The sequence below is a fragment of the Lissotriton helveticus genome, chromosome 4_1 (genome assembly GCF_964261635.1).
Source record: "Lissotriton helveticus chromosome 4_1, aLisHel1.1, whole genome shotgun sequence".
Lineage (NCBI taxonomy): Eukaryota > Metazoa > Chordata > Amphibia > Caudata > Salamandridae > Lissotriton > Lissotriton helveticus.
The window spans coordinates 1,651,729,134-1,651,752,919 of record NC_136063.1 but is presented as its reverse complement, the minus strand read 5'-3'; the positions used below and the strand labels follow the sequence as shown (position 1 = coordinate 1,651,752,919).

The 23,786-nt window shown below is 46.1% G+C and overlaps 1 protein-coding gene and 1 long non-coding RNA gene across 19 annotated transcripts in view; one reads left to right on the top strand and one right to left on the bottom strand.

The window, feature by feature from the left end:
* Positions 1–2,268, top strand: part of LOC144829302 (uncharacterized) — a 66,045-nt gene extending 63,777 nt beyond the window's left edge. Inside the window, exon 4 of the long non-coding RNA XR_013610630.1 lies at positions 2,066–2,268. This is a non-coding gene — a long non-coding RNA (uncharacterized LOC144829302). The remainder of the gene's footprint in view (positions 1–2,065) is intronic.
* Positions 1–23,786, bottom strand: part of CLASP2 (cytoplasmic linker associated protein 2) — a 2,039,150-nt gene that overhangs the window by 1,891,105 nt on the left and 124,259 nt on the right. For all 18 annotated transcript variants that reach the window (XM_078688301.1, XM_078688302.1, XM_078688307.1 and 15 more), the window contains exon 2: positions 1,119–1,197. In XM_078688301.1, the coding sequence (XP_078544427.1) occupies positions 1,119–1,197 (79 nt within the window). The remainder of the gene's footprint in view (positions 1–1,118; positions 1,198–23,786) is intronic.

Here is a 23,786-nt window from a genome sequence, read left to right as displayed (position 1 = left end):
CAAATAAGTAGGTTCGCTAAGGGCAAATAATTGGATGGATCATTAACGGACCACAAACCGTTGCGGAAAGGCAAGCATATGGAGGAGAAGCTCCCACACCTACAAAGAAACTGATGGATGTGGTTTATAAAGAGTAAGTAAAGGAGGCTATTGGTCATTAAACCAATTACAAAGAGGTGACAGAGTGGTACAGAGAGTCTCATTTTATAATTGACCCAATCATGAAGCATTGCAAGAAAATAGCAAATTGGAAGCAGTCTTGATTGACTGCGGGGTGCAAAGATCTTATGAAACACCACGCCACATGAAGTATTAAGACCTGTAGTTGAGAACTGTAATAAGTAAAACATAATCACAAAACAGCTAATAGATATGAATAATAATTACATTTAGAATAGTATAGAGATGTTAGAATTTAGAATAGAAAAGAGTTTGAATAAATGACTATGAATGTAAAAATGTAAGTACTATTTGAAGAAATGTATGTAGAAACAACTTGGTTTTCCTAATCGGTAGTCACAAATCTTCTGTGGTGAGACAGAATGCTGAAAACATCAACGCTGTTGAAAAAGCATAGAGCTATTGGCTGGAAGTATGCCGTGACACCTATGCTAGAGAAGAGGTAGATATGGGTAATGGCTCAAAGTGTGAAAGACTAAAATAATTTGGCTGATGTGGAGGGATCACCGATATGGGTTGATGTAGCAGTGGTCTCCCACTGCAATGTCTTTCAGACAATAAACTACCATTAACACAGACAGAGAGGACTCAAAGTTCATGTGGGAACAGGACTATTAAAGAGTATAAAGTCATGTCTATTTTGTTATAGTTATGTACAATAAAAAGATCCTGTGGGTCACTGTTTGACTGTAGTGGACAATACAAGGGGCTACCTAACCAAATTTGCACTTTAACAAATGGGGTGATTGGGTGCTATGGCACTCTGGCTTATAAATGCTAAGTTTTGTTCTGATTGAAATAAAAAATCAATAACAACATCATGGAAAAAGTCAAACAACTGCAACCATAGTTCAAAGGTATCAGCGGAGGGAAGTTGCAATAACACCACAATAGTAGAAGTAGTAAAAAGTGAAAAGCTTATTATCACAGTTACTTACCCGTTCCTAAATAAGGTCTGAAGTGGTCAGACAGTCTGTCCAGGAGGGCATTTAGAAGGTCCAACCCGAGCAATGCCACCTGTATGGAGAACAAAGCAAAGAATATGGTTAAAATCTCATACATGGAACACAGAACACAGGAAGAAACAAAGGAGGTTGTGGCTTTTGTATTTCTACAGGGTTCTGGTGTTGTGCAGGCAATGTCTTACTCTAAGCCCACGGACACTTACCAAGTGGGGCTAGAATAAAGAGCCATAGACTGCTTGACAATCTAACCACATTCCATTAAATATTTCTTTGGCACTCTCTTTTTAACTAAAGCATTCAGTATTACTTCACCTCTTACTCTTCAACCTTGGAGTGTTTTATCTGTAACTATGTGTCTTGAATCTTCTCATATGGAAGCAGTGTGATTCCCCAATCATTAGGGATAACTTTGGAAACTTCTGTATGAATGTTTGTATGAATATATGTATGAATTGTGGACAAAGCCAACTGCTGTAGAATGAATATACAGAGGTGCCCTCTTTGTATTCTTTGAAGATGTATCAATTAGGTCTCTTCATTCAGGTTTCCACTGGAATTATCTGTAGGGGTTCAGTAATAATAATAATTCTTTATTGTCTGATTACTTAACATCTTACAATGCGACATTGTACATATAATATATACTGTAATATAAAACCACCAAAACAAGATTAAAAAATGCTGCATCAAAATTTGAACCAGTTACAATAAAAATATATCAAAAGTGTAAACAAGGTTTCATACTTCGCAAAAGTTTTCTTAATTATAATCTTCCAATTTTGCTCTTACTCTTAACAAAAACTTTACAAAAGCAGAATTCATACTTATATCATTAGAGTGCAGACACCTTATCAAAGCTTGCCTACATGTCCTTACTCCTCGTGCATTAAAAAGTGTTTTAAGTATCGTTTTTCTTTCAGTTTGCAGTTCAGGGCAGATACACAACAAATGGACAATATTCTCCTCTCCGGTTTTACACAATCTGCATACTGTATCTCCCTACGACTTCATCCATGGAGGAAGATAGCATAGTCCAGGGAGTACACCAAATCTTGCCTTCATAAAGATTTGTTTGTTTTCTAATGTCCATGGTATTTCTAAATAAACTTGAATCTGCTTTTTTGTAAACCCACTAATTATTGGCCATGCGTGTTTTCTTTTTGCCAATATGTCTTTATATTGTATAATTGATAGATGATTTGTTAAACTGTTGATTGCCTTTTTGAACGATTCCTTGTTTATTGTATTGTTCCAGATTGGCATTAAAGCAAATTCTTCCAGGGCTATTTTTAAATATTTCCAAGCTTGTAATTTTCTGTTGTTATTTATTTCTTGCCATAATAGCTGAGACATTGGTTGTCATGATCATTTTTTATCCTGTTCCATGCTTTGATAAATTGACCTTTTCGTGCATACAACTGGTTATTTAGACCAAACTCCAACCTTATTTGTGCGGGTGATGCGTTATTTGGTAGATGAAAAAGTGATTTAAAAGTTTTTGAGACTGCATTATTTATAGTCACAGTATCTTTCCCACTTAATGCCTCGCTACCATATGTAAGAGTGGAGAGGAGTTTTGCCAATATAACCTTTAAAAGGGAGCAATAAGTAAGATTTCCTAGTGATTTCTTCAGTATCCTGAATGCTGCCGTCAAAGCATTTGCCTTCCTTTGTATATCTAATTTATGTGGGTGAAAACTTTCATTTTCATCGAATAATACTCCCAAGTACCTGTATGTTTCAACTTGTTCTAGCTGGATATCCTCCATGAACCATTTGGATTTATGTTTAAACTTACATTTTTAGTGATAACCATAACTTTAGTCTTGGTTTCATTTATCACCATCCCGAGTATGAAGATATTCGATTAATTAGGCTTTGTAATCCCACTTTTGTTTGGCTTAGAAGTATGACATTGTCTGCATATAGCAGACTGGAAATTTGTTTGCAAGCTAGTTTTGGCAGGTGTGCATTTATCTCATCCAAGGCCTCCGTTATATCTGCTAGAAACAAGTTAAAAAGTAAAGGGACCAATACGCATCCCTGCTTAAGACCTGCTGTTGTTATTACTAACCTTTGTCAGTGTGTGGCCATCCCCAATCCGCACTCTAACCTATGTATTGGTATACTAAAGTTGGATACGTTTTAGAAATTGATCTGGAATATTTTTTTGCTGTAATTTTCTTAATAAGAGGCATCTTTGGACACATTCAAAAGCAGATCTAAAATCTACAAAGCACAAGTACAGAGGCGGTTTCATTACAATTGATTTGTCCATTAAAACTGATAAAGCTAATATATTTATTGTTGTTCTAAGTCCCTTAACAAACCCATTCTGATTCGGAGGTAATATCTCGTTATCCATTGCCCATTCAGTAAGATTTATAAGTAAGATCCCTGCAAACAACTTAGCATCTGTGTCTTGTAATGTTATTAGCCGGTAATATTCACGGTGTGCTCAGTTTCCTTTTTTTATAAATAGGGGATATTAACGACCCTCTCCAGGATTCTGGTATTTTTCTGTCCGTACTTGTGACGGGGCGGGACAATCCAGTGAAGAGGCAAAGACAAATAGAGGCTGGTGGACTGCTATACCTCTCTGTCCTCCTCTTGTCCCCTTTCAGCAGGAGGAACGGCTCCCACAATCACAGACTTTATTGAACACTGACGAAGAACAGGCGGCGGGTGCCTTTAACTGGGGCTTCCTACAGGACTAAACTCCACCCCCAGATGACGTCATCACGCCCGGGCCTTCAAAGGCAGGGAACTCCAGGAAGACGCCGTACAGCGTTACCGGAGAGGTGGAAGACACAGTGTGGAAAAAACCAGACTGCGGAGGACAAAGACGAGAAAGAGCGAAGGCTGGGCCCCATTACCACCACGTCAAAGCCGGGAGGCCAACGACCCCACAAGTCACCCTGCCACGTTCCCAGGGGAGGAGCGTGGCTAGAACAGGTACGGGGCAAAGTAGCGGGTTGGGTAGGGAGAAGAGACCGCCCGAACGTCTAGTATTAAGTCCTCGACCACGTGCCTATACTCCTTGTACATAACCCCGCTTTCCCCACCCACGAGCACTTGAGCACCACTTCTCGACATACGCTTGTGACTATACTCTATGCACTGAAGAGTGGTGTCTCCCTCACCCCCGGTCCCTGGTGTATAAGCCTGATAGTAGGACGACGGTCCTGATATATTTTTCTTTTTTGGTTAATCCGGGATACTACTACTGCCACCGGACATCCAAACCAAGGGAACGGCCTGACCAGTCGACAAAAAAGGGTTCTGACCACACATCCGCTTTTTCTTTGTAGAGGGCAAACAGAATTCCATAAGGTCCTGGTGCCCCATCCTTCTGTTTAGTAATTAATTTAGTTACTTGGGATTTTGATATGTCAATTTGACCGTCAATGTCGCAATTTGTTGGGGTTCAGGTCATAAAACTAAGTGATGGTGGGCTGTAAAATTGGTAAGTAAGATGGGACTAGAATGCTCACCGTGCATTAGTTTCCAGATGGGTAGAGCAGTACATTTATTTACAAGAGTTCCACACATCCCTCAGATCACTATTCCATTGTGTTATTGCTGGGATCTGACCATGTGGGCAGGCAATCAGTGTGAAAACACCTTCTTGTTATCATATGGTCTCTAAAATGAGCAAGAGGAAATTCTTTTAGCTCTGGTGAGAACTTGGGAGATAAGTTTAAAGCGCGTGGCGGAGTGAGTGGTATATAGAAATGTCCAGCATAGTAGTCAGAGCTCTGTCACTATATTGATCAACATCAGGAAGATCAAATTACAGATTAAGTGCCCTAGGACTCGGATGTCATGTTTACGGAATGATGTTTTGACCAAAGCTTTGGACATATGGGTACTGTCGATAGCTGGGACCCTGGGGGAATACTGTTGAGGACTTGTGTTACTAGTAAGTGCATAGTAATGTTTAGTATTGTCAAAATAATCTCGACATAAGTAATATATTTATACTTTACTAACAATTTTAACTGTGTGAATCATATGTAATTCCCATTCTGCACCTTTAAATTTTGATTAACAGTAATCTACACAAAGATGTGTCTTCGTTTTACAAGTAATCAAAATTATTTTACAAAACATCTTTTGTTTAAGCTACCTTTCCAAAACAGCTTTTACTTTAACATAGTTTTTCTAAGCAGTTTATTTTGACAAAAATATTGTTTTAAAGATTTTGGCATCTATGAGTATCTTTTTAATTTTGATTTTGTATATCAGTTTTAATCCATCTCTCTCTACACATGTATACATGAATTTGTCGCTGTATACGTGTGTGTGTGTGTGTGTGTGTGTGTGTGTGTGTGTGTGTGTGTGTGCGTGTGCGTGTGTATCTGTCAGTCAGTCAATAGGGAATCCTTAAAACCTGGTAGAGATCTTGGAGAGGTTATACAAGAACATCTTTGCCCAAATGCGTTGGGGTCGGGACCGGGCACTAAATGAGTATTAGCGTCACACAAGGTGCGCCAGGGATGCGCACTGGCACCAACGCCGTTTTCCCTTGATATGTGATTAATTACCTACACAACTGTATTAATGGCCTCCTAAACTTGGCGGTGTCCCCGTCCCTGGCCTGCTGTTTGCCGACAACACGCTCCCTATCTCTAGAACATCTGTGGTGATCCAGAAGATTAAGGCAAAGAAAACTAAATGTATGACTAAGGGCTGGACAGGACCTTTCACATGAACCTAACATTGGAGTCTGAGGTACTTGAGAAAGTTAAACACTGATTACCTTGGCACAAGGTTCAGCAGTTTCATGACACGGTCATCCTATATCGAGTCTAGGGCTATTTTATTACACAAATCAGCTGCCTTCGGTAGGTTGCAAAGGGATTCCACCCAAAGAGCAATCTTTCCAGTAGTAGAGGTCTACATGGTTACGGTTCAGTCAGCTGCACTTTAACCCCTTCGGGGCTAATGACGAGCTGGGCTCGTCATCGCGCTTACCTGTCCTGCGCGGATGACAAGGCCAGCTCGTCATCAGCCCCACCCTCGGGGGAAGCGCTGGCGCTCCCCCCGAGGCTCTCAGATCGTCATTGTTTTGCTGGGGGCGGCAGTGGAAGAGCTTCCGCTGCCGCCCCCGCCCCCCCCCCCATGGTAATCCCTGATGACGTCAGCGCGCACAGCGCGCGCTGACATCATCAGGGATTCCCAGCGCTCGGGAAGCCATTTGCTTCCTGCGCGCTTCAGAAGAAGGTAGGTTTTGGGACTCCGGCGGGGGTTTGGGGCAGCGAAGAGGCATCAGGGGAGAGGAAAGAGATTTTCCTTTCCCCTGATGTCTCTTTGCAGGGCATTTCTGCCTCACGATCGCGCACAGCGTCGCGATTGTGCGGCGGAAATGCCCCCACTAGACACCAGGGATATACTTTTAGTTTTTAGGAAGTGACCCCTTGGGCAAGGGTCACTTCCAGGCTGGCTGGCAATATGTTTTCGTTTTTCTGCCCCCCCTGGGGGGAAATCGGCCCGTTTTTTCGGCCGTTTTGCCCCCAGGGGGGGCAGAAATTCCCCACTAGCACCAGGGATATAGATTTGTACAAAGATGGCGGCCATTTATTTTGTTTACGTTTTTCTGTCCCCCCTGGGGGCAAATCGGCCCGTTTTTTTTTGCCGTTTTGCCCCCAGGGGGGACAGAAAATGCCCACTAGACACCAGGGATGTAATTTTAGTTTTTAGGAAGCGACCCCTTGGGCAAGGGTCGCTTCCAGGTGGGGTCTGAGTATGTTTTCGTTTTTCTGCCCCCCCTGGGGGGAAATCGGCCCGTTTTTCGGCCGTTTTGCCCCCAGGGGGGGCAGAAATTACCCACTAGAACCAGGGATTTTTGTTGGGGCAATGTGTTTGTTTTGGGAAGCGACCCCTTGGGTAAGGGTCGCTTCCAGGTGGACATGATTGTGTTTTTGTTTTTCTGTCCACCCTGGGGGCAAATCGGCCTGTTTTTTTTGCCGTTTTGCCCCCAGGGGGGGCGGAAAATGCCCACTAACACAAAGTTTTTAGGAAGCGACCCCTTGGGCATGTTTGCTGGTGGTGTGTGTGGGGAGTGGTACTTGGCTGGATGGTGTGCGTGGAGCGGTGCTTGGCTGGCGGTGTGTGTGGAGTGGTACTTGGCTGTCGGTGTGCGCTGAGTGGTGTTTGGCTGGCGGTGTGCGTGGAGGGGTACTTGGCTATCTATGCACAGAGTGGTGCTTGGCTGGCGGTGTGTGTGGAGTGGCGCTTGGCTGGTGGTGTGTGTAGAGTGGTGCTTGGCTGTCTGTGCACGGAGTGGTGCTTGGCTGGCGGTGTGTGTGGAGTGGCGCTTGGCTGGTGGTGTGCGTGGAGTGCTACTTTGCTGTCTGTGCACGGAGTGCTGCTTGGCTGGTGGTGTGTGTGGAGTGGCGCTTGGCTGGTGGTGTGCGTGGAGTGCTACTTTGCTGTCTGTGCACGGAGTGCTGCTTGGCTGGTGGTGTGTGTGGAGTGGCGCTTGGCTGGTGTTGTGCGTGGAGTGCTACTTTGCTGTCTGTGCACGGAGTGCTGCTTGGCTGGCGGTGTGTGTGGAGTGGCGCTTGGCTGGTGGTGTGCGTGGAGTGCTACTTTGCTGTCTGTGCACGGAGTGCTGCTTGGCTGGCGGTGTGTGTGGAGTGGCGCTTGGCTGGTGGTGTGCGTGGAGTGCTACTTTGCTGTCTGTGCACGGAGTGCTGCTTGGCTGGCGGTGTGTGTGGAGTGGCGCTTGGCTGGCGGTGTGTGTGGAGTGGCGCTTGGCTGGATGGTGCTTGGCTGGCGGTGAGTGGTGCTTGGCTGGTGGTGCTTGTGGAGTGGCGCTTGGCAGGTGGTGTGCGTGGAGTGCTACTTTGCTGTCTGTGCACGGAGTGGTGCTTTGCTGGCGGTGTGTGTGGAGTGGCGCTTGGCTGTTAGTGTGCGTGGAGTGCTACTTTGCTGTCTGTGCACGGAGTGCTGCTTGGCTGGCGGTGTGTGTGGAGTGGCGCTTGGCTGGTGGTGTGCGTGGAGTGCTACTTTGCTGTCTGTGCACGGAGTGCTGCTTGGCTGGCGGTGTGTGTGGAGTGGCGCTTGGCTGGATGGTGCTTGGCTGGCGGTGAGTGGTGCTTGGCTGGTGGTGCTTGTGGAGTGGCGCCTGGCAGGTGGTGTGCGTGGAGTGCTACTTTGCTGTCTGTGCACGGAGTGGTGCTTGGCTGGCGGTGTGTGTGGAGTGGCGCTTGGCTGTTAGTGTGCGTGGAGTGCTACTTTGCTGTCTGTGCACGGAGTGCTGCTTGGCTGGCGGTGTGTGTGGAGTGGCGCTTGGCTGGTGGTGTGCGTGGAGTGCTACTTTGCTGTCTGTGCACGGAGTGCTGCTTGGCTGGCGGTGTGTGTGGAGTGGCGCTTGGCTGGTGGTGTGCGTGGAGTGCTACTTTGCTGTCTGTGCACGGAGTGCTGCTTGGCTGGTGGTGTGTGTGGAGTGGCGCTTGGCTGGTGGTGTGCGTGGAGTGCTACTTTGCTGTCTGCACGGAGTGCTGCTTGGCTGGCGGTGTGTGTGGAGTGCTGCTTGGCTGGCGGTGTGTGTGGAGTGGCGCTTGGCTGGTGGTGTGCGTGGAGTGCTACTTTGCTGTCTGTGCACGGAGTGCTGCTTGGCTGGCGGTGTGTGTGGAGTGGCGCTTGGCTGGTGGTGTGCGTGGAGTGCTACTTTGCTGTCTGTGCACGGAGTGCTGCTTGGCTGGAGGTGTGTGTTGAGTGGCGCTTGGCTGGTGGTGTGCGTGGAGTGCTGCTTGGCTGGAGGTGTGTGTTGAGTGGCGCTTGGCTGGTGGCGTGCGTGGAGTGCTACTTTGCTGTCTGTGCACGGAGTGCTGCTTGGCTGGCGGTGTGTGTGGAGTGGCGCTTGGCTGGTGGTGTGCGTGGAGTGCTACTTTGCTGTCTGTGCACGGAGTGCTGCTTGGCTGGCGGTGTGTGTGGAGTGGCGCTTGGCTGGTGGTGTGCTGGAGTGCTACTTTGCTGTCTGTGCACGGAGTGCTGCTTGGCTGGCGGTGTGTGTGGAGTGGTGTTTGGCTGGCGGTGTGTGGGGAGTGGTGTTTGGCTGGCGGTGTGTGGGGAGTGGTACTTGGCTGGATGGTGTGCGTGGAGTGGTACTTGGCTGTCGGTGTGCGCTGAGTGGGGTTTGGCTGGCGGTGTGCATGGTCTGGTGCTTGGATGGTGGTGTGGGTGGACTGGAACTCTGCTGGCGGTGTGTGAGTAGTTACTTTCTGTTGGTCACTACACACACTGCTAGTTGAGTGACACTCTACGCAGTCCATCATTTTCTGTAGTTGCTATGTCAGATATGTGGGCGTGTGAAAGTGATGGGCGGCTGGCGGTGTGAATGTTTTGTATGTGTCACACGTACAAAAGGTGTATGAATGTCCTTACTGCCCCTGTGTGATATGGGTACTGGTAGTAGCAAAAGACTGACTGGCACCAAAGTGGTCAGGCACTTTACAAAAATTCAAAAAATTATCCAGTGTCTTGATGTTAAAACTCATCTAATCTCATTTGGTCTAAGCCCTAATTGATGGCCCATCTGGCCGAATTTTAATTTGGGGGGCAAATTTGTGTGTTGTTTTTTTAATTGTTATATTGTTTGTGAAATGTGGTAGTAATTTTTTTTTCTTCTCTATTTTTGTCTTGTTCCAGGCTTTTGCTGTTTGGATTGTTGTAGGTTGCGTGTCTGTTTGCAGCTTGTGTAGTTGCTTGTGCTTGGTAAGTGAATGTATTTTGTACTACTTCTCCTTGATGTTTGTCTTTTTGAAAAAGGTTGTACCTCTAGCAGTTTGTGTGGCTCTGTGTTTTTTTTTTCAGGATTAGTGTTTGATGTGCACTTTGTTTTCTAATGTCATTTCTTTTTTTCTTTCTAGTGGGATTTCATTTCTTTTCGCTGTGTCTCAACAGAGTAGGTGCTGGTGAGTGTAGCTATATTTTGTAAGAGTGAAATTGTTTTGGATTGTATTTATCTTTTAGTGAAAGCCTTACCTTGTTTACTTCTTACTTTGCACAGTGTAGGTTGTTGTTCACTTGTGTGTGCAGTCTTCTTGCTTTGTAAGGATAATGGCTAGTCGCAGGATTACTGCTCAGCAGGTTCTTGGTTTGCTTTTTGAGTCTTCCTCGGACCATGGTTCAGAGTCTGAGTCCGATTCGGACTCCCAGGAAGTGGCAGAAGATTCAGGCAGTGAGTTTTCTCTTCGCATGGAATCATCATCATCGGATGATGACTCTTCTTCTAGTGCTGATGAAGGGCCTATGGTACAGGAGGACATTGTGTTGCCGGTAGTGGGCCAAGAGGCACCTGTGCTGCTGCCTAGGGCCGCAAGGTTTCCTTTCTTTTTACGTCGGCAAGAGGCATGTGGGCTGGAGCCTGCACCCAAAAGGCTTCACATTGCTGTGGTGCGCAAAGGGGCATCTGGTGCTTTTCGTCTTCCTGCTCGTGTAGTGCAGCAAGAGGCATCTGGGGCTGTTAGGCTTCCCATTGGTGTAGAGCGGCAAGAGGCATCTGGGCCTGCTGGGTTTCCCGGTGGTGTAGTGCAGCAAGAAGCATCTCAGGCTGCTGGGCTTCCCGTTGGTGTAGTGCAGGAAGAGCCCTCTGGGGATGCTACGTCTTCTGTTGGTGTTGTGCAGCCAGAAGTATCTGTGGCTGTTAGGCTTCCCGTTGGAGAACAGCAGCAAGATGTTTCGGTGCTGCAGGCTGGGGTGGCTGCTCCCCCCGTTGATAGGGATGGCCTCTGGGTTCCCCCTGGCTTGGTGCAGCCGGCATTGCCAGAGTTCACTGGTGTTCCTGGGTGTAGAGTGAATACAGAGAATTTTCTGCCAATTAATTTTTTTCAGTTGTTTTTTGACGATGTGTTTTTGCAAAAGATTGTTGAGCAAACCAATTTATATGCAGAACAATATTTGAGGGCCAACAGTGCCAGCCTTAAGCCCTATTGTAGAGCAATCCGGTGGACTCCCACCAATGTTGAAGAGATGAAGAAGTTTCTGGGATTAACTTTTTTGATGGGCTTGATAAGGAAGTCATCAATTACTTCATATTGGTCCACTAGTCCCTTGATGGTAACAGCTGTATTTCCAGCAGTCATAAGTCGTGATCGGTATACGCTTCTTCTTCGGATGATGCATTTTGCTGATAATAGTTTAGCGTTGTCACGCGATCACCCTGATTGTGACCGTTTGTTTAAAATTCGGCCTGTCCTTGATCACTTTGTTGATCGTTTTTCTGAGATTTTTGTCCCTGGTAAAGAAATTGCAGTGGATGAGTCTTTGGTGTTGTTCAAGGGCCGCTTGGTTTTTAGGCAATACATTCCTAGTAAGAGGTCACGCTATGGAATCAAACTGTATATGCTGTGTGACAGTGAGACTGGATATGTCTACAATTTCAGGGTGTACACTGGTAAGGAGTCCCGCATTAACCCTCCCGGTTGTCCTTCTACTTTTGGAGTAACTGAGAAAATTGTGTGGGAACTAGGTAGAGGATTATTTAACAAAGGCCATCATTTATATGTAGATAACTTCTACACTGGTGTGCAGTTGTTCAAGGAGTTGGCCAAAGTGGGCACTGTTGCTTGTGGCACAATGCGCAGTAACCGTAAAGGTTTCCCAAAGGAACTTGTTTGCAAAAGGCTTGTGCGGGGACAGTCTACGGCATTGCGATGTGGGGAGCTTTTAGCTGTGAAGTATTCAGACAAGAGAGATGTGTACATGCTGACTACTATCCACGATGAAAGTACTGTACCTGTGCCTGTTTGGGGTCAGGGTGCTGAAGTGCGCAAACCTGTGTGCATTCTAGCTTACAATAAGTTCATGGGTGGTGTTGACAGAGTAGATCAGAGGTTGGAACCTTATGCTGCTCTTCGAAAGGCTTACGTTTGGTACAAGAAGTTGGCTATCCATCTGTTCCACTTGGCATCATTTAATGCTTTCGTTGTGTACCAGAAGTCTTGTTCTGGGACGAAGATGACTTTTCTTAAGTTTCAGGAGTCTATAATAGGCAGCCTTGTACTTGTGCAGCAGGCAAGTGTTCCTAGATTTGGAGTGGTGGAGGAAGTGGCTAGATTGCAAGATCGCCACTTTCCTGAATCTATTCCTTCCACTACTGCTAGAGACTTTCCGACTAGAAGATGCAGAGTCTGTTGGCGAAGAGGCGTGCGGAAGGAGTCTCGTATATACTGTCCTGACTGTCCTTCTAAGCCTGCATTGTGTATGTCAGCTTGTTTTAAATCGTACCACACGCAAAAGAACTATTGGGAGTTTGATTGAGCTGTAAAGTGAATTGCTTGGTCTGCATTCTGTAAAACATTTTTAGTTTGTTTCAAGGATTGGCATTAGTGCAAAGTTTTTATTTTAAGAATTTGTGTTACCTGATTTGTAGGTATTTCCATTTGTTTAGTGTCATTTTCAAAAAAAGAATTCTAAATGTGTTTGTGGTGTGTGCCGGCTGGTGCTTGGCTGGCGGTGTGTGTGGAGTTGCACTTGGCTGGCGGTGTGTGTGGAGTGGTGCTTGGCTGGCGGTGTGTGTGGAGTGGTGCTTGGCTGGCGGTGTGTGTGGAGTGGTGCTTGGCTGTCTGTGCACGGAGTGGTGCTTTGCTGGCGGTGTGTGTGGAGTGGCGCTTGGCTGGTGGTGTTCGTGGAGTGGTACTTGGCTGTCTGTGCATGGAGTGGTGTTTGGCTGATGGTGTGTGTGGAGTGGTGCTTGGCTGGCGGTGTGTGTGGACTGGTGCTTGGCTGGCGGTGTGTGTGGAGTGGTGCTTGGCTGGCGGTGTGTGTGGAGTGGTGCTTGGCTGGCGGTGTGTGTGGAGTGGTGCTTGGCTGGCGGTGTGTGTGGAGTGCTGCTTGGCTGGCGGTGTGTGTGGAGTGGTGCTTGGCTGGCAGTGTGTGTGGAATGGTGCTTTGCTGGCAGTGTGTGTGGAATGGTGCTTGGCTGGCAGTGTGTGTGGAGTGGCGCTTGGCTGGTGGTGTTTGCGGAGTGGTACTTGGCTGGAGGGTGTGCGTGGAGCGGTGTTTAGCTGTCTGTGCACGGAGTGGTGCTTGGCTGGCGGTGTGCGTGGAGAGGCGCTTGGCTGGTGGTGTGCGCTGAGTGTTTGGCTGGCGGTGTGCATGGTCTGGTGCTTGGCTGGTGGTGTGGGTGGACTGGCGCTCGGCTGGCGGTGTGTGAGTAGTTACTTTCTGTTGGTCACTGCACACACTGCTTGTTGAGTGACACTCCACGCAGTCCATCAATTTGTGTAGTTCCAGTGTCAGAAATGTGGGCGTGTGAAAGTGATGGGCCCTTGAATGGCGCTGTTTGCTGGTGTGAGTGTTGAAATGTGATGGGTCCGCGGCTGGCGGTGTGAATGTTTTGAATGTGTCACACGTACGAAAGGTGTATGAATGGCCTGTAAAGAGGTTGGTGCCTTGACGTGGCTTTACAGCTCACGAGCTGTGAGTCAGTGGTTCAGTTTATCATACTTGCAATTATACACAGTGTATTTCATTTTTGTGAAATTACTTGCGTATACAATTGTATGTACTGAATCATCACTCACCCTCGTGCCAAATCCAACCAGTATGTGTGTGTGCTTGCGGATTAGATGGGTGTGCAGTAATAATTGTTTTTTTCTCTTTCTGCATTAGGGTGTACCTTGTCCCTTATTGTGATTGTTGTAATGTGTTGCTTTTATTCCAGATGGTGTCAGTGGTCTTGTTTGTATCAGGTATGAAAGGTGCGTGAATGGCCTGTAAAACGGTTGGTGCCTTGTCGTGGCTTTACAGCTCACGAGTTGCGAGTCACTAGTTCGGTTTTTATGCATTTATTTATTGACAGAGCATTTCATTTTTTTGAAATATCTTGTTAATAAAATTTTATATACTGAACCATCACTCGCCCTCGTGCCAAATCCAACCTGTATGTGTGTGTCTTTGAGGAATAGATAGCCGTGCTTGAATGTTTGTCTTTTGAGTAACTCTGTTAAGGTGAGGTATCCTTTTACTCGGGAGAACAAGGGGAACGCAGGGTGGTACGACTTTTTTGCCGGCACGGCGATCCCACGCCAAAAAGTTTGGAAAAGTGCAATTTTTACCTAATTTTAAGGTTTGCAGAGAGTTCTGGGTACGAAAACATTGGGGGACCCATGCATGCCATACCTCCCTGGACTCCCCCGGGTGTCTAGTTTTCAGAACTGTTTGGGTTTGCTACTTTGCAAAGAATACCACCGAGCCCCGGGCCACAAATTCAGATCCCCCCCCCCCAAAATCAAGGTAGTTTTGCAATAAGGTAATGTAAATTCACCACCGTACGATTTGAACCGTTTCCTGTTGCAGCCACTATGTCTACCCACGCAAGTGAGGTACCGTTTTTTTCGGGAGACCTGGGGGCACGCTGGGTGGGTGGAAATTTGTTGATCCACGCAGATTCCAGAACTTTCCACCACAGAAATGTGAGGAAAATGTGTTTTTTTGGTCACATTTTTATGTTTTCAAGGAGTTCTGGGTAGGAAAACATTGGGGGACCCACGCATGCCATACCTCCCTGGACTCCCCCGGGTGTCTACTTTTCAGAAATGTGTGGGTTTGGTAGGTTTCCCTAGATGGCTGTCTCGCACGGGGCCAGAAACCCAGGTAACCCCTCTTGCAAAAGCTGGAGAATTCATGTCCACCAGCTTTTGCAAGAGGGGTTACCCGGATTTTTGGCCCCGTGCGAGACAGCCATCTAGGGAAACCTACCAAACCCACACATTTCTGAAAAGTAGACACCCGGGGGCTTCCAAGGAGGTATGGCTTGCGTGGATCCTCCAACGTTCCTTTACCCAGAATCCCTTGCAAACCTCATTTTTTGCTTGGAAAAAATCTTTTTTTTTCACACGTTTTAGTGTGGGAAAGCGTGGCATCACTGGGCTCACACAAATTACCTCCCACCCAGCGTTCCCCAAGGTCTCCCGATAAAAATGGTACCTCACTTGCGTGGGTAGGCATAGCGGCTGCTTTAGGAAAAGGCCCAATTCATACTGTGGAGACGAAAACATTACCTTTAGCCAAATAATCTTATTTTTTGAGGGGGTCACCTGAGCTTTTGGCCCGGGGCTTGGCAGGCATCTTTGGAAACTACCAAACCCAAACAGTTCTGAGAACTAGACACCCGGGGGAGTCCAGGGTGGTATGGCATGCGTGGGTCCCCCAATGTTTTCCTACCCAGAAACCCCTGCAAACCTGAAATTTTGGTCCAAAAACCAACTTTTCCATACTTTTTTGGGTGGGATCTCGCTGCCGGAACAAATGTCCTACCACCCAGCGTTTCCCTTGTTCTCCCGAGTAAAATGATACCTCACTTGTGTGGGTGGGCCAAAGGCAAGTGACTTAGGCTGGGGTGCTTAATTTGTAAAACGTAAATATGAGTAAAAACTACTTTTTTCAAAATTCATTTTTGGGGTGTTCTGCTTTGGGGCACCCACACAAGTGAGGTATCCTTTTACTCGGGAGAACAAGGGGAACGCAGGGTGGTACGACTTTTTTGCCGGCACGGCGATCCCACGCCAAAAAGTTTGGAAAAGTGCAATTTTTACCTAATTTTAAGGTTTGCAGAGAGTTCTGGGTAGGAAAACATTGGGGGACCCATGCATGCCATACCTCCCTGGACTCCCCCGGGTGTCTAGTTTTCAGAACTGTTTAGGTTTGCTACTTTGCAAAGAATACCACCGAGCCCCGGGCCACAAATTCAGATCCCCCCCCCCAAAATCAAGGTAGTTTTGCAATAAGGTAATGTAAATTCACCACGGTACGATTTGAACCGTTTCCTGTTTCAGCCACTATGTCTACCCACGCAAGTGAGGTACCGTTTTTTTCGGGAGACCTGGGGGCACGCTGGGTGAGTGGAAATTTGTTGATCCACGCAGATTCCAGAACTTTCCACCACAGAAATGTGAGGAAAATGTGTTTTTTTGGTCAAATATTTATGTTTTCAAGGGATTCTGGGTAACAAAACCTGGGGGTAGGCAGACGAGTCACCCCATCCTGAATTCCCCTGGGTGTCTAGTTTTCAAAAATGTATAGGTTTGCTAGGTTTCCTTAGGTGCTGGCAGAGCTACGGCGCAAAAACAAAAGGTAGTCTTTTTGTCCGAATCGTGCAAAATTTCACTGGGAAATTGAGGTGCGACCATGCTGCGTTTTGCGCTGTTTCATGTCGCAGCCACTATGCCTACCCACGCAAGTGAGGTACCATTTTTTTCGGGAGACCTGGGGGCACGCTGGGTGGGTGGAAATTTGTTGATCCACGCAGATTCCAGAACTTTCCACCACAGAAATGTGAGGAAAATGTGTTTTTTTGGTCACATTTTTATGTTTGTAAGGGATTCTGGGTAACAAAACCTGGGGGTAGGCAGACGAGTCACCCCATCCTGAATTGCCCTGGGTGTCTAGTTTTCAGAAATGTATAGGTTTGCTAGTTTTCCCTAGGTGCTGGCAGAGCTACGGCGCAAAAACAAAAGGTAGTCTTTTTGTCCGAATCGTGCTAAATTTCACTGGGAAATTGAGGTGCGACCATGCTGCGTTTTGCGCTGTTTTATGTCGCAGCCACTATGCCTACCCACGCAAGTGAGGTACCATTTTTTTCGGGAGACCTGGGGGCACGCTGGGTGAGTGGAAATTTGTTGATCCACGCAGATTCCAGAACTTTCCACCACAGAAATGTGAGGAAAATGTGTTTTTTTGGACAAATATTTATGTTTTCAAGGGATTCTGGGTAACAAAACCTGGGGGTAGGCAGACGAGTCACCCCATCCTGAATTGCCCTGGGTGTCTAGTTTTCAAAAATGTATAGGTTTGCTAGGTTTCCTTAGGTGCTGGCAGAGCTACGGCGCAAAAACAAAAGGTAGTCTTTTTGTCCGAATAGTGCAAAATTTCACTGGGAAATTGAGGTGCGACCATGCTGCGTTTTGCGCTGTTTCATGTCGCAGCCACTATGCCTACCCACGCAAGTGAGGTACCATTTTTTTGGGGAGACCTGGGGGCACGCTGGGTGGGTGGAAATTTGTTGATCCACGCAGATTCCAGAACTTTCCACCACAGAAATGTGAGGAAAATGTGTTTTTTTGGTCACATTTTTATGTTTGTAAGGGATTCTGGGTAACAAAACCTGGGGGTAGGCAGACGAGTCACCCCATCCTGAATTGCCCTGGGTGTCTAGTTTTCAGAAATGTATAGGTTTGCTAGTTTTCCCTAGGTGCTGGCAGAGCTACGGCGCAAAAACAAAAGGTAGTCTTTTTGTCAGAATTGTGCAAAATTTCACTGGGAAATTGAGGTGCGACCATGCTGCGTTTTGCGCTGTTTCATGTCGCAGCCACTATGCCTACCCACGCAAGTGAGGTATCATTTTTTTCGGGAGACCTGGGGGCACGCTGGGTGGGTGGAAATTTGTTGATCCACGCAGATTCCAGAACTTTCCACCACAGAAATGTGAGGAAAATGTGTTTTTTTGGTCAAATATTTATGTTTTCAAGGGATTCTGGGTAACAAAACCTGGGGGTAGGCAGACGAGTCACCCCATCCTGAATTGCCCTGGGTGTCTAGTTTTCAGAAATGTATAGGTTTGCTAGTTTTCCCTAGGTGCTGGCAGAGCTATGGCGTAAAAACAAAAGGTAGTCTTTTTGTCCGAATCGTGCTAAATTTCACTGGGAAATTGAGGTGCGACCATGCTGCGTTTTGCGCGGTTTCATGTCGCAGCCACTATGCCTACCCACGCAAGTGAGGTACCATTTTTTTCGGGAGACCTGGGGGCACGCTGGGTGGGTGGAAATTTGTTGATCCACGCAGATTCCAGAACTTTCCACCACAGAAATGTGAGGAAAATGTGTTTTTTTGGTCAAATTTTTATGTTTGTAAGGGATTCTGGGTAACAAAACCTAGGGGTAGGCAGACGAGTCACCCCATCCTGAATTGCCCTGGGTGTCTAGTTTTCAGAAATGTATAGGTTTGCTAGGTTTCCCTAGGTGCTGGCAGAGCTACGGCGCAAAAACAAAAGGTAGTCTTTTTGTCTGAATCGTGCTAAATTTCACTGGGAAATTGAGGTGCGATCATGCTGCGTTTTGCGCTGTGTCATGTCGCAGCCACTATGCCTACCCACGCAAGTGAGGTACCATTTTTTTCGGGAGACCTGGGGGCACACTGGATGGATGGAAATTTGTTGATCCACGCAGATTCCAGAACTTTCCACCACAGAAATGTGAGGAAAATGTGTTTTTTTGGTCAAATTTTTTTGTTTGAAAGGGATTCTGGGTAACAAAACCTGGGGGTAGGCAGACGAGTCACCCCATCCTGAATTGCCCTGGGTGTCTAGTTTTCAGAAATGTATAGGTTTGCTAGGTTTCCCTAGGTGCTGGCAGAGCTACGGCGTAAAAACAAAAGGTAGTCTTTTTGTCCGAATCGTGCTAAATTTCACTGGGAAATTGAGGTGCGACCATGCTGCGTTTTGCGCTGTTTCATGTCGCAGCCACTATGCCTACCCACGCAAGTGAGGTACCATTTTTTTCGGGAGACCTGGGGGCACACTGGGTGCATGGAAATTTGATGATCCACGCAGATTCCAGAACTTTCCACCACAGAAATGTGAGGAAAATGTGTTTTTTTGGTCAAGTTTTTTTGTTTGAAAGGGATTCTGGGTAACAAAACCTGGGGGTAGGCAGACGAGTCACCCCATCCTGAATTGCCCTGGGTGTCTAGTTTTCAGAAATGTATAGGTTTGCTAGGTTTCCCTAGGTGCTGGCAGAGCTACGGCGCAAAAACAAAAGGTAGTCTTTTTGTCCGAATCGTGCAAAATTTCACTGGGAAATTGAGGTGCGACCATGCTGCGTTTTGCGCTGTTTCATGTCGCAGCCACTATGCCTACCCACGCAAGTGAGGTACCATTTTTTTCGGGAGACCTGGGGGCACACTGGGTGGATGGAAATTTGTTGATCCACGCAGATTCCAGAACTTTCCCCCACAGAAATGTGAGGAAAATGTGTTTTTTTGGTCAAATTTTTTTGTTTGAAAGGGATTCTGGGTAACAAAACCTGGGGGTAGGCAGACGAGTCACCCCATCCTGAATTGCCCTGGGTGTCTAGTTTTCAGAAATGTATAGGTTTGCTAGGTTTCCCTAGGTGCTGGCAGAGCTACGGCGCAAAAACAAAAGGTAGTCTTTTTGTCCGAATCGTGCAAAATTTCACTGGGAAATTGAGGTGCGACCATGCTGCGTTTTGCGCTGTTTCATGTCGCAGCCACTATGCCTACCCACGCAAGTGAGGTACCATTTTTTTCGGGAGACCTGGGGGCACACTGGGTGGATGGAAATGTGTTGATCCACGCAGATTCCAGAACTTTCCACCACAGAAATGTGAGGAAAATGTGTTTTTTTGGTTAAATTGTTTTGTTTGAAAGGGATTCTGGGTAACAAAACCTGGGGGTAGGCAGACGAGTCACCCCATCCTGAATTGCCCTGGGTGTCTAGTTTTCAGAAATGTATAGGTTTGCTAGGTTTCCCTAGGTGCTGGCAGAGCTACGGCGCAAAAACAAAAGGTAGTCTTTTTGTCTGAATCGTGCTAAATTTCACTGGGAAATTGAGGTGCGACCATGCTGCGTTTTGCGCTGTTTCATGTCGCAGCCACTATGCCTACCCACGCAAGTGGGGTACCATTTTTTTCGGGAGACCTGGGGGCACGCTGGGTGGGTAGAAATTTGTTGATCCACGCAGATTCCAGAACTTTCCCCCACAGAAATGTGAGGAAAATGTGTTTTTTTGGTCAAATTTTTTTGTTTGAAAGGGATTCTGGGTAACAAAACCTGGGGGTAGGCAGACGAGTCACCCCATCCTGAATTGCCCTGGTTGTCTAGTTTTCAAAAATGTATAGGGTTGCTAGGTTTCCCTAGGTGCTGGCAGAGCTACGGCGCAAAAACAAAAGGTAGTCTTTTTGTCCGAATCGTGCTAAATTTCACTGGGAAATTGAGATGCGACCATGCTGCGTTTTGCGCAGTTTCATGTCGCAGCCACTATGCCTACCCACGCAAGTGAGGTACCATTTTTTTCGGGAGACCTAGGGGCACGCTGGGTGGGTGCAAATTTGTTGATCCACGCAGATTCCAGAACTTTCCACCACAGAAATGTGAGGAAAATTTGTTTTTTTGGTCAAATATTTATGTTTGCAAGGGATTCTGGGTAACAAAACCTGGGGGTAGGCAGACGAGTCACCCCATCATGAATTTCCCTGGGTGTCTAGTTTTCAAAAATGTATAGGTTTGCTAGGTTTCCCTAGGTGCTGGTTGAGCTACGGCTCAAAAACAAAAGGTAGTCTCTTTGTCCAAAGAGCTTAAGATTTCACTGGGAAATTGAGGAGCGACCACGTTGCATTTTGTGCCGTTTCCCGTGGTAGGCACAAGGCCGACCCACACAAGTGAGGTACCATTTTTTTCGGGAGACCTGGGGGCACGCTGGGTGGGTGGAAATTTGTTGATCCACGCAGATTCCAGAACTTTCCACCACAGAAATGTGAGGAAAATGTGTTTTTTTTTTCAAAATCTGAGCTTTGCAAGGGATTCTGGGTAACAAAACCTGGTGGTAGGCAGTCGAGTCATCCCATCCTGAATTCCCCTGGGTGTCTACTTTTCAAAAATGTATAGGTTTGCTAGGTTTCCCTAGGTGCCGGAAGAACTAGGGTGCAAAAACTACAGGTAGGCACTTTGCCAAAAAAGGGTCAATTTGTAACTGCAAAATTTAGGTGTGACCACGTTGCATTTTGCGCCGTTTCCTGTCGCAGGCACAAGGCCGACCCACACAAGTGAGGTACCGTTTTTATCGGGACACTTGGGGTAATTCAGATTTGTAAATCAACTGTTATTACCAATTGAGCTTTCTTGCATTTCTCCCTTTGAATGAAAGATATTGTGTAGAAAAAAAAACTTTATGAAAAATGACCAATAATTCTCATGCTAGTATGAGTATTCCCAACTTTGAAAATGTGCAATTATATACTGTTTCTGAACTCTATAATTTGTACCCAATTCATACATACATAGGTGTCTTTCATGCAGATTATTCCATGTGTACATTTTCCAAGACAAAGTGCACTATACCCAGTAAATGAAAAAATACCATTGCAAGTTGCTGCTCAGTTTTTGGATCTGGGTTCGTCGGGTTCTTGGTGAAACTACAAGTCCCATATATCCCCACAACCAGGAAGGTCTAACGGATGTAACGGTATATTGCTTTCCAAGAGCTGTCAAAATTAGAGAAAGTTATAGGTGAAAACGTTGAGACAAAAGGCCGTTGTTTTCAACAAATTTTCAAATATTCCAATATCTAACTGTTAGTTTCTATAACGAACCCTTCATGGATTTAGACAAATGACCCCTTTCTGAATTCAGAATTTTGTCTATTTTTCGGAAATGTAAAGCTTTCCAGGATCCATTATTGCTTTCAAACTCATTTCTACCATTAACTGGAAGGAGGTGGAAAGCTCTAAAAATAGCAAAAATAGGCTATGTCCCAGAAAAATGCCAAAACTGAGTGAAAAATTTCGGTTCTCTGACAAAACACTGTCATTCCCTAAAAGCTGAGAAAATGGAGAATTCAGCCCCACAAACCCTTTTTTGATACCATATTCAGGGAAAAAGCCAGAGGCTTTCATTTGCAGCCCGTTTTTCCCATTTTTCTGAAAAAAACAAAAAAAACACTATATTTTGGTTAATTTCTGGGACCCCTCCAAGGGAATCCACAAACCCTGGGCGCCTTTAGAATCCCCATGATGTTGGAAGAAAAGGACGCAAATTTGGCGCGGATCCCTTATGTGGTCAAAAAGTTACAAGGGCCTAAGCGCGCACTACCCCAAAACACCAAAAAAAGCCTTAGCACAGGAGGGGGAAAAGGCCTAGCAGCGAAGGGGTTAAGGGGCTGAGGTTTGGGGTACAGGTCCTATGGATACTCCCTTAGATAATTATTATGATTTTTTTTTTTTTTTTTTTTTTTACTGAGTTTTATATAGCCCGAACCTGACCCGAATCGGGTATCAGAGCGCTGTACATAGCACCAGTTCCATTACATGAGGACACATTCATTTTTTTTAGGCACGGGGAGATTAAGTGATTTGCCCCAAATCACAAGATGTTCAGAGTCATTGCCGAGACTTGAACCCAGTTCCCCAGATTTGAGGTCGACCACCCTAGTCGTTAGGCCAACTCCTCTCCTAACCTTTTATAAGGTCCGTATTTATCTCTTCCCCTATCCACACCACTATTTCCTTTGTACTTCAACGACGTGGCTTTAAAGCAGATGGGACTCTTAGCCATCCTGAGACCTTTGGTATATTGGGTTAGGCTATGGTCATGCCCTGAGCTCGAGTCATATAAGCAAGGACTTTGTGAACCGTATCCTTTTGGACAGGGACACGATTGTTCCTTGGTTAGCTCATATTAAAAATGGCTCCTCAGGCTGGGTTTGAAAGGCCTGTAGAACAATCCCTCTGTTATCAACTCATCAAAAAAGGCTCTTGTGAACAAAGTATTTTTGGGGCACATAAAAAGTGAGTGCATATGGAAAGCTGATAGTGACAGCCTTACTTTGAGGCTTCTGTCAAATCCTCTCCTCAGTTTGAATCCTATTTTGGCACGGTTGTTCTGCAGTAGGCGAAGACGCTTTTGATCAAATTTATGGTTGGTACTTTAGCAGTGAACAGTTACACACACATATGGAACAAGATGAACCCCAAGGCGAGTGATCATGTTCCATATGTCTGGGTGGGGTGATTATGAAGCGACTTTGCCATTCACTATATTTTAGATCTCTGCACTTTAGTTATTCTGACAGTGATCAGAACGCAACTCAGCCTCTCACTTCAGTAACCGAGCACTTGCGCTTTATCCATCACGGTTTCCCTGCGGGACTGTGCATGGCTCGCATGCCCATCCGTGTTGCAATATGGTATCCATCTGCCAGCTTATGCTATCTGTACGTAGCTAAATTCAAGACAAAAGGGTCAATGAATTGTATCCTTGCAGGTTAAATTGTCCACTTATGAATTAATTAGTGTACTTCTTTTTAATGTCAACTGTTTACTCGATCTGTAATTACACTTAGCTTAAGCTATCATTTATATTACGATATGCATGAACCTTTCTTTTAGGGATGGTGGACCATTTAGGTTTTTCTCTATGGCTTCCACTTGTGGATTATCTTTTGAGTAATCAGGCAAACAGTGAAATATTTTTACGACATATTTTAATGCAATTTGCTCTATTGTTTTATGAAATCAATGTATGGTGTTTTACATTTTTTTATTGTGCTACTTTAATGGCCTATGACACACAGTTGATGGACGTAATGAAGAACAAATCAAAACATTCACCCCCAGTCAAGAGATCTGGGTGAAATCCATCTTTCTTTTGCTCACCATGCCATCTCAGTTTAGACCTGCCCATATGCAAATCAGTATTGACCCTGTGCCTCAGGGGAGCAGTCCAGCACGAACTGCCAAGCCAGGTCCTCCCTGGACCGGAACCAAGCATCCTAGGACCGGTTTCGGGGTTTCACCCCTCATCAGCCAGATTACTTGAATCCAGTGGCACAGTGAGCCCCGGACCACGTCTGGGCAGTTCGGGCTGGACTGATCCCATTGGGCGCAGGTTAAGAACTGA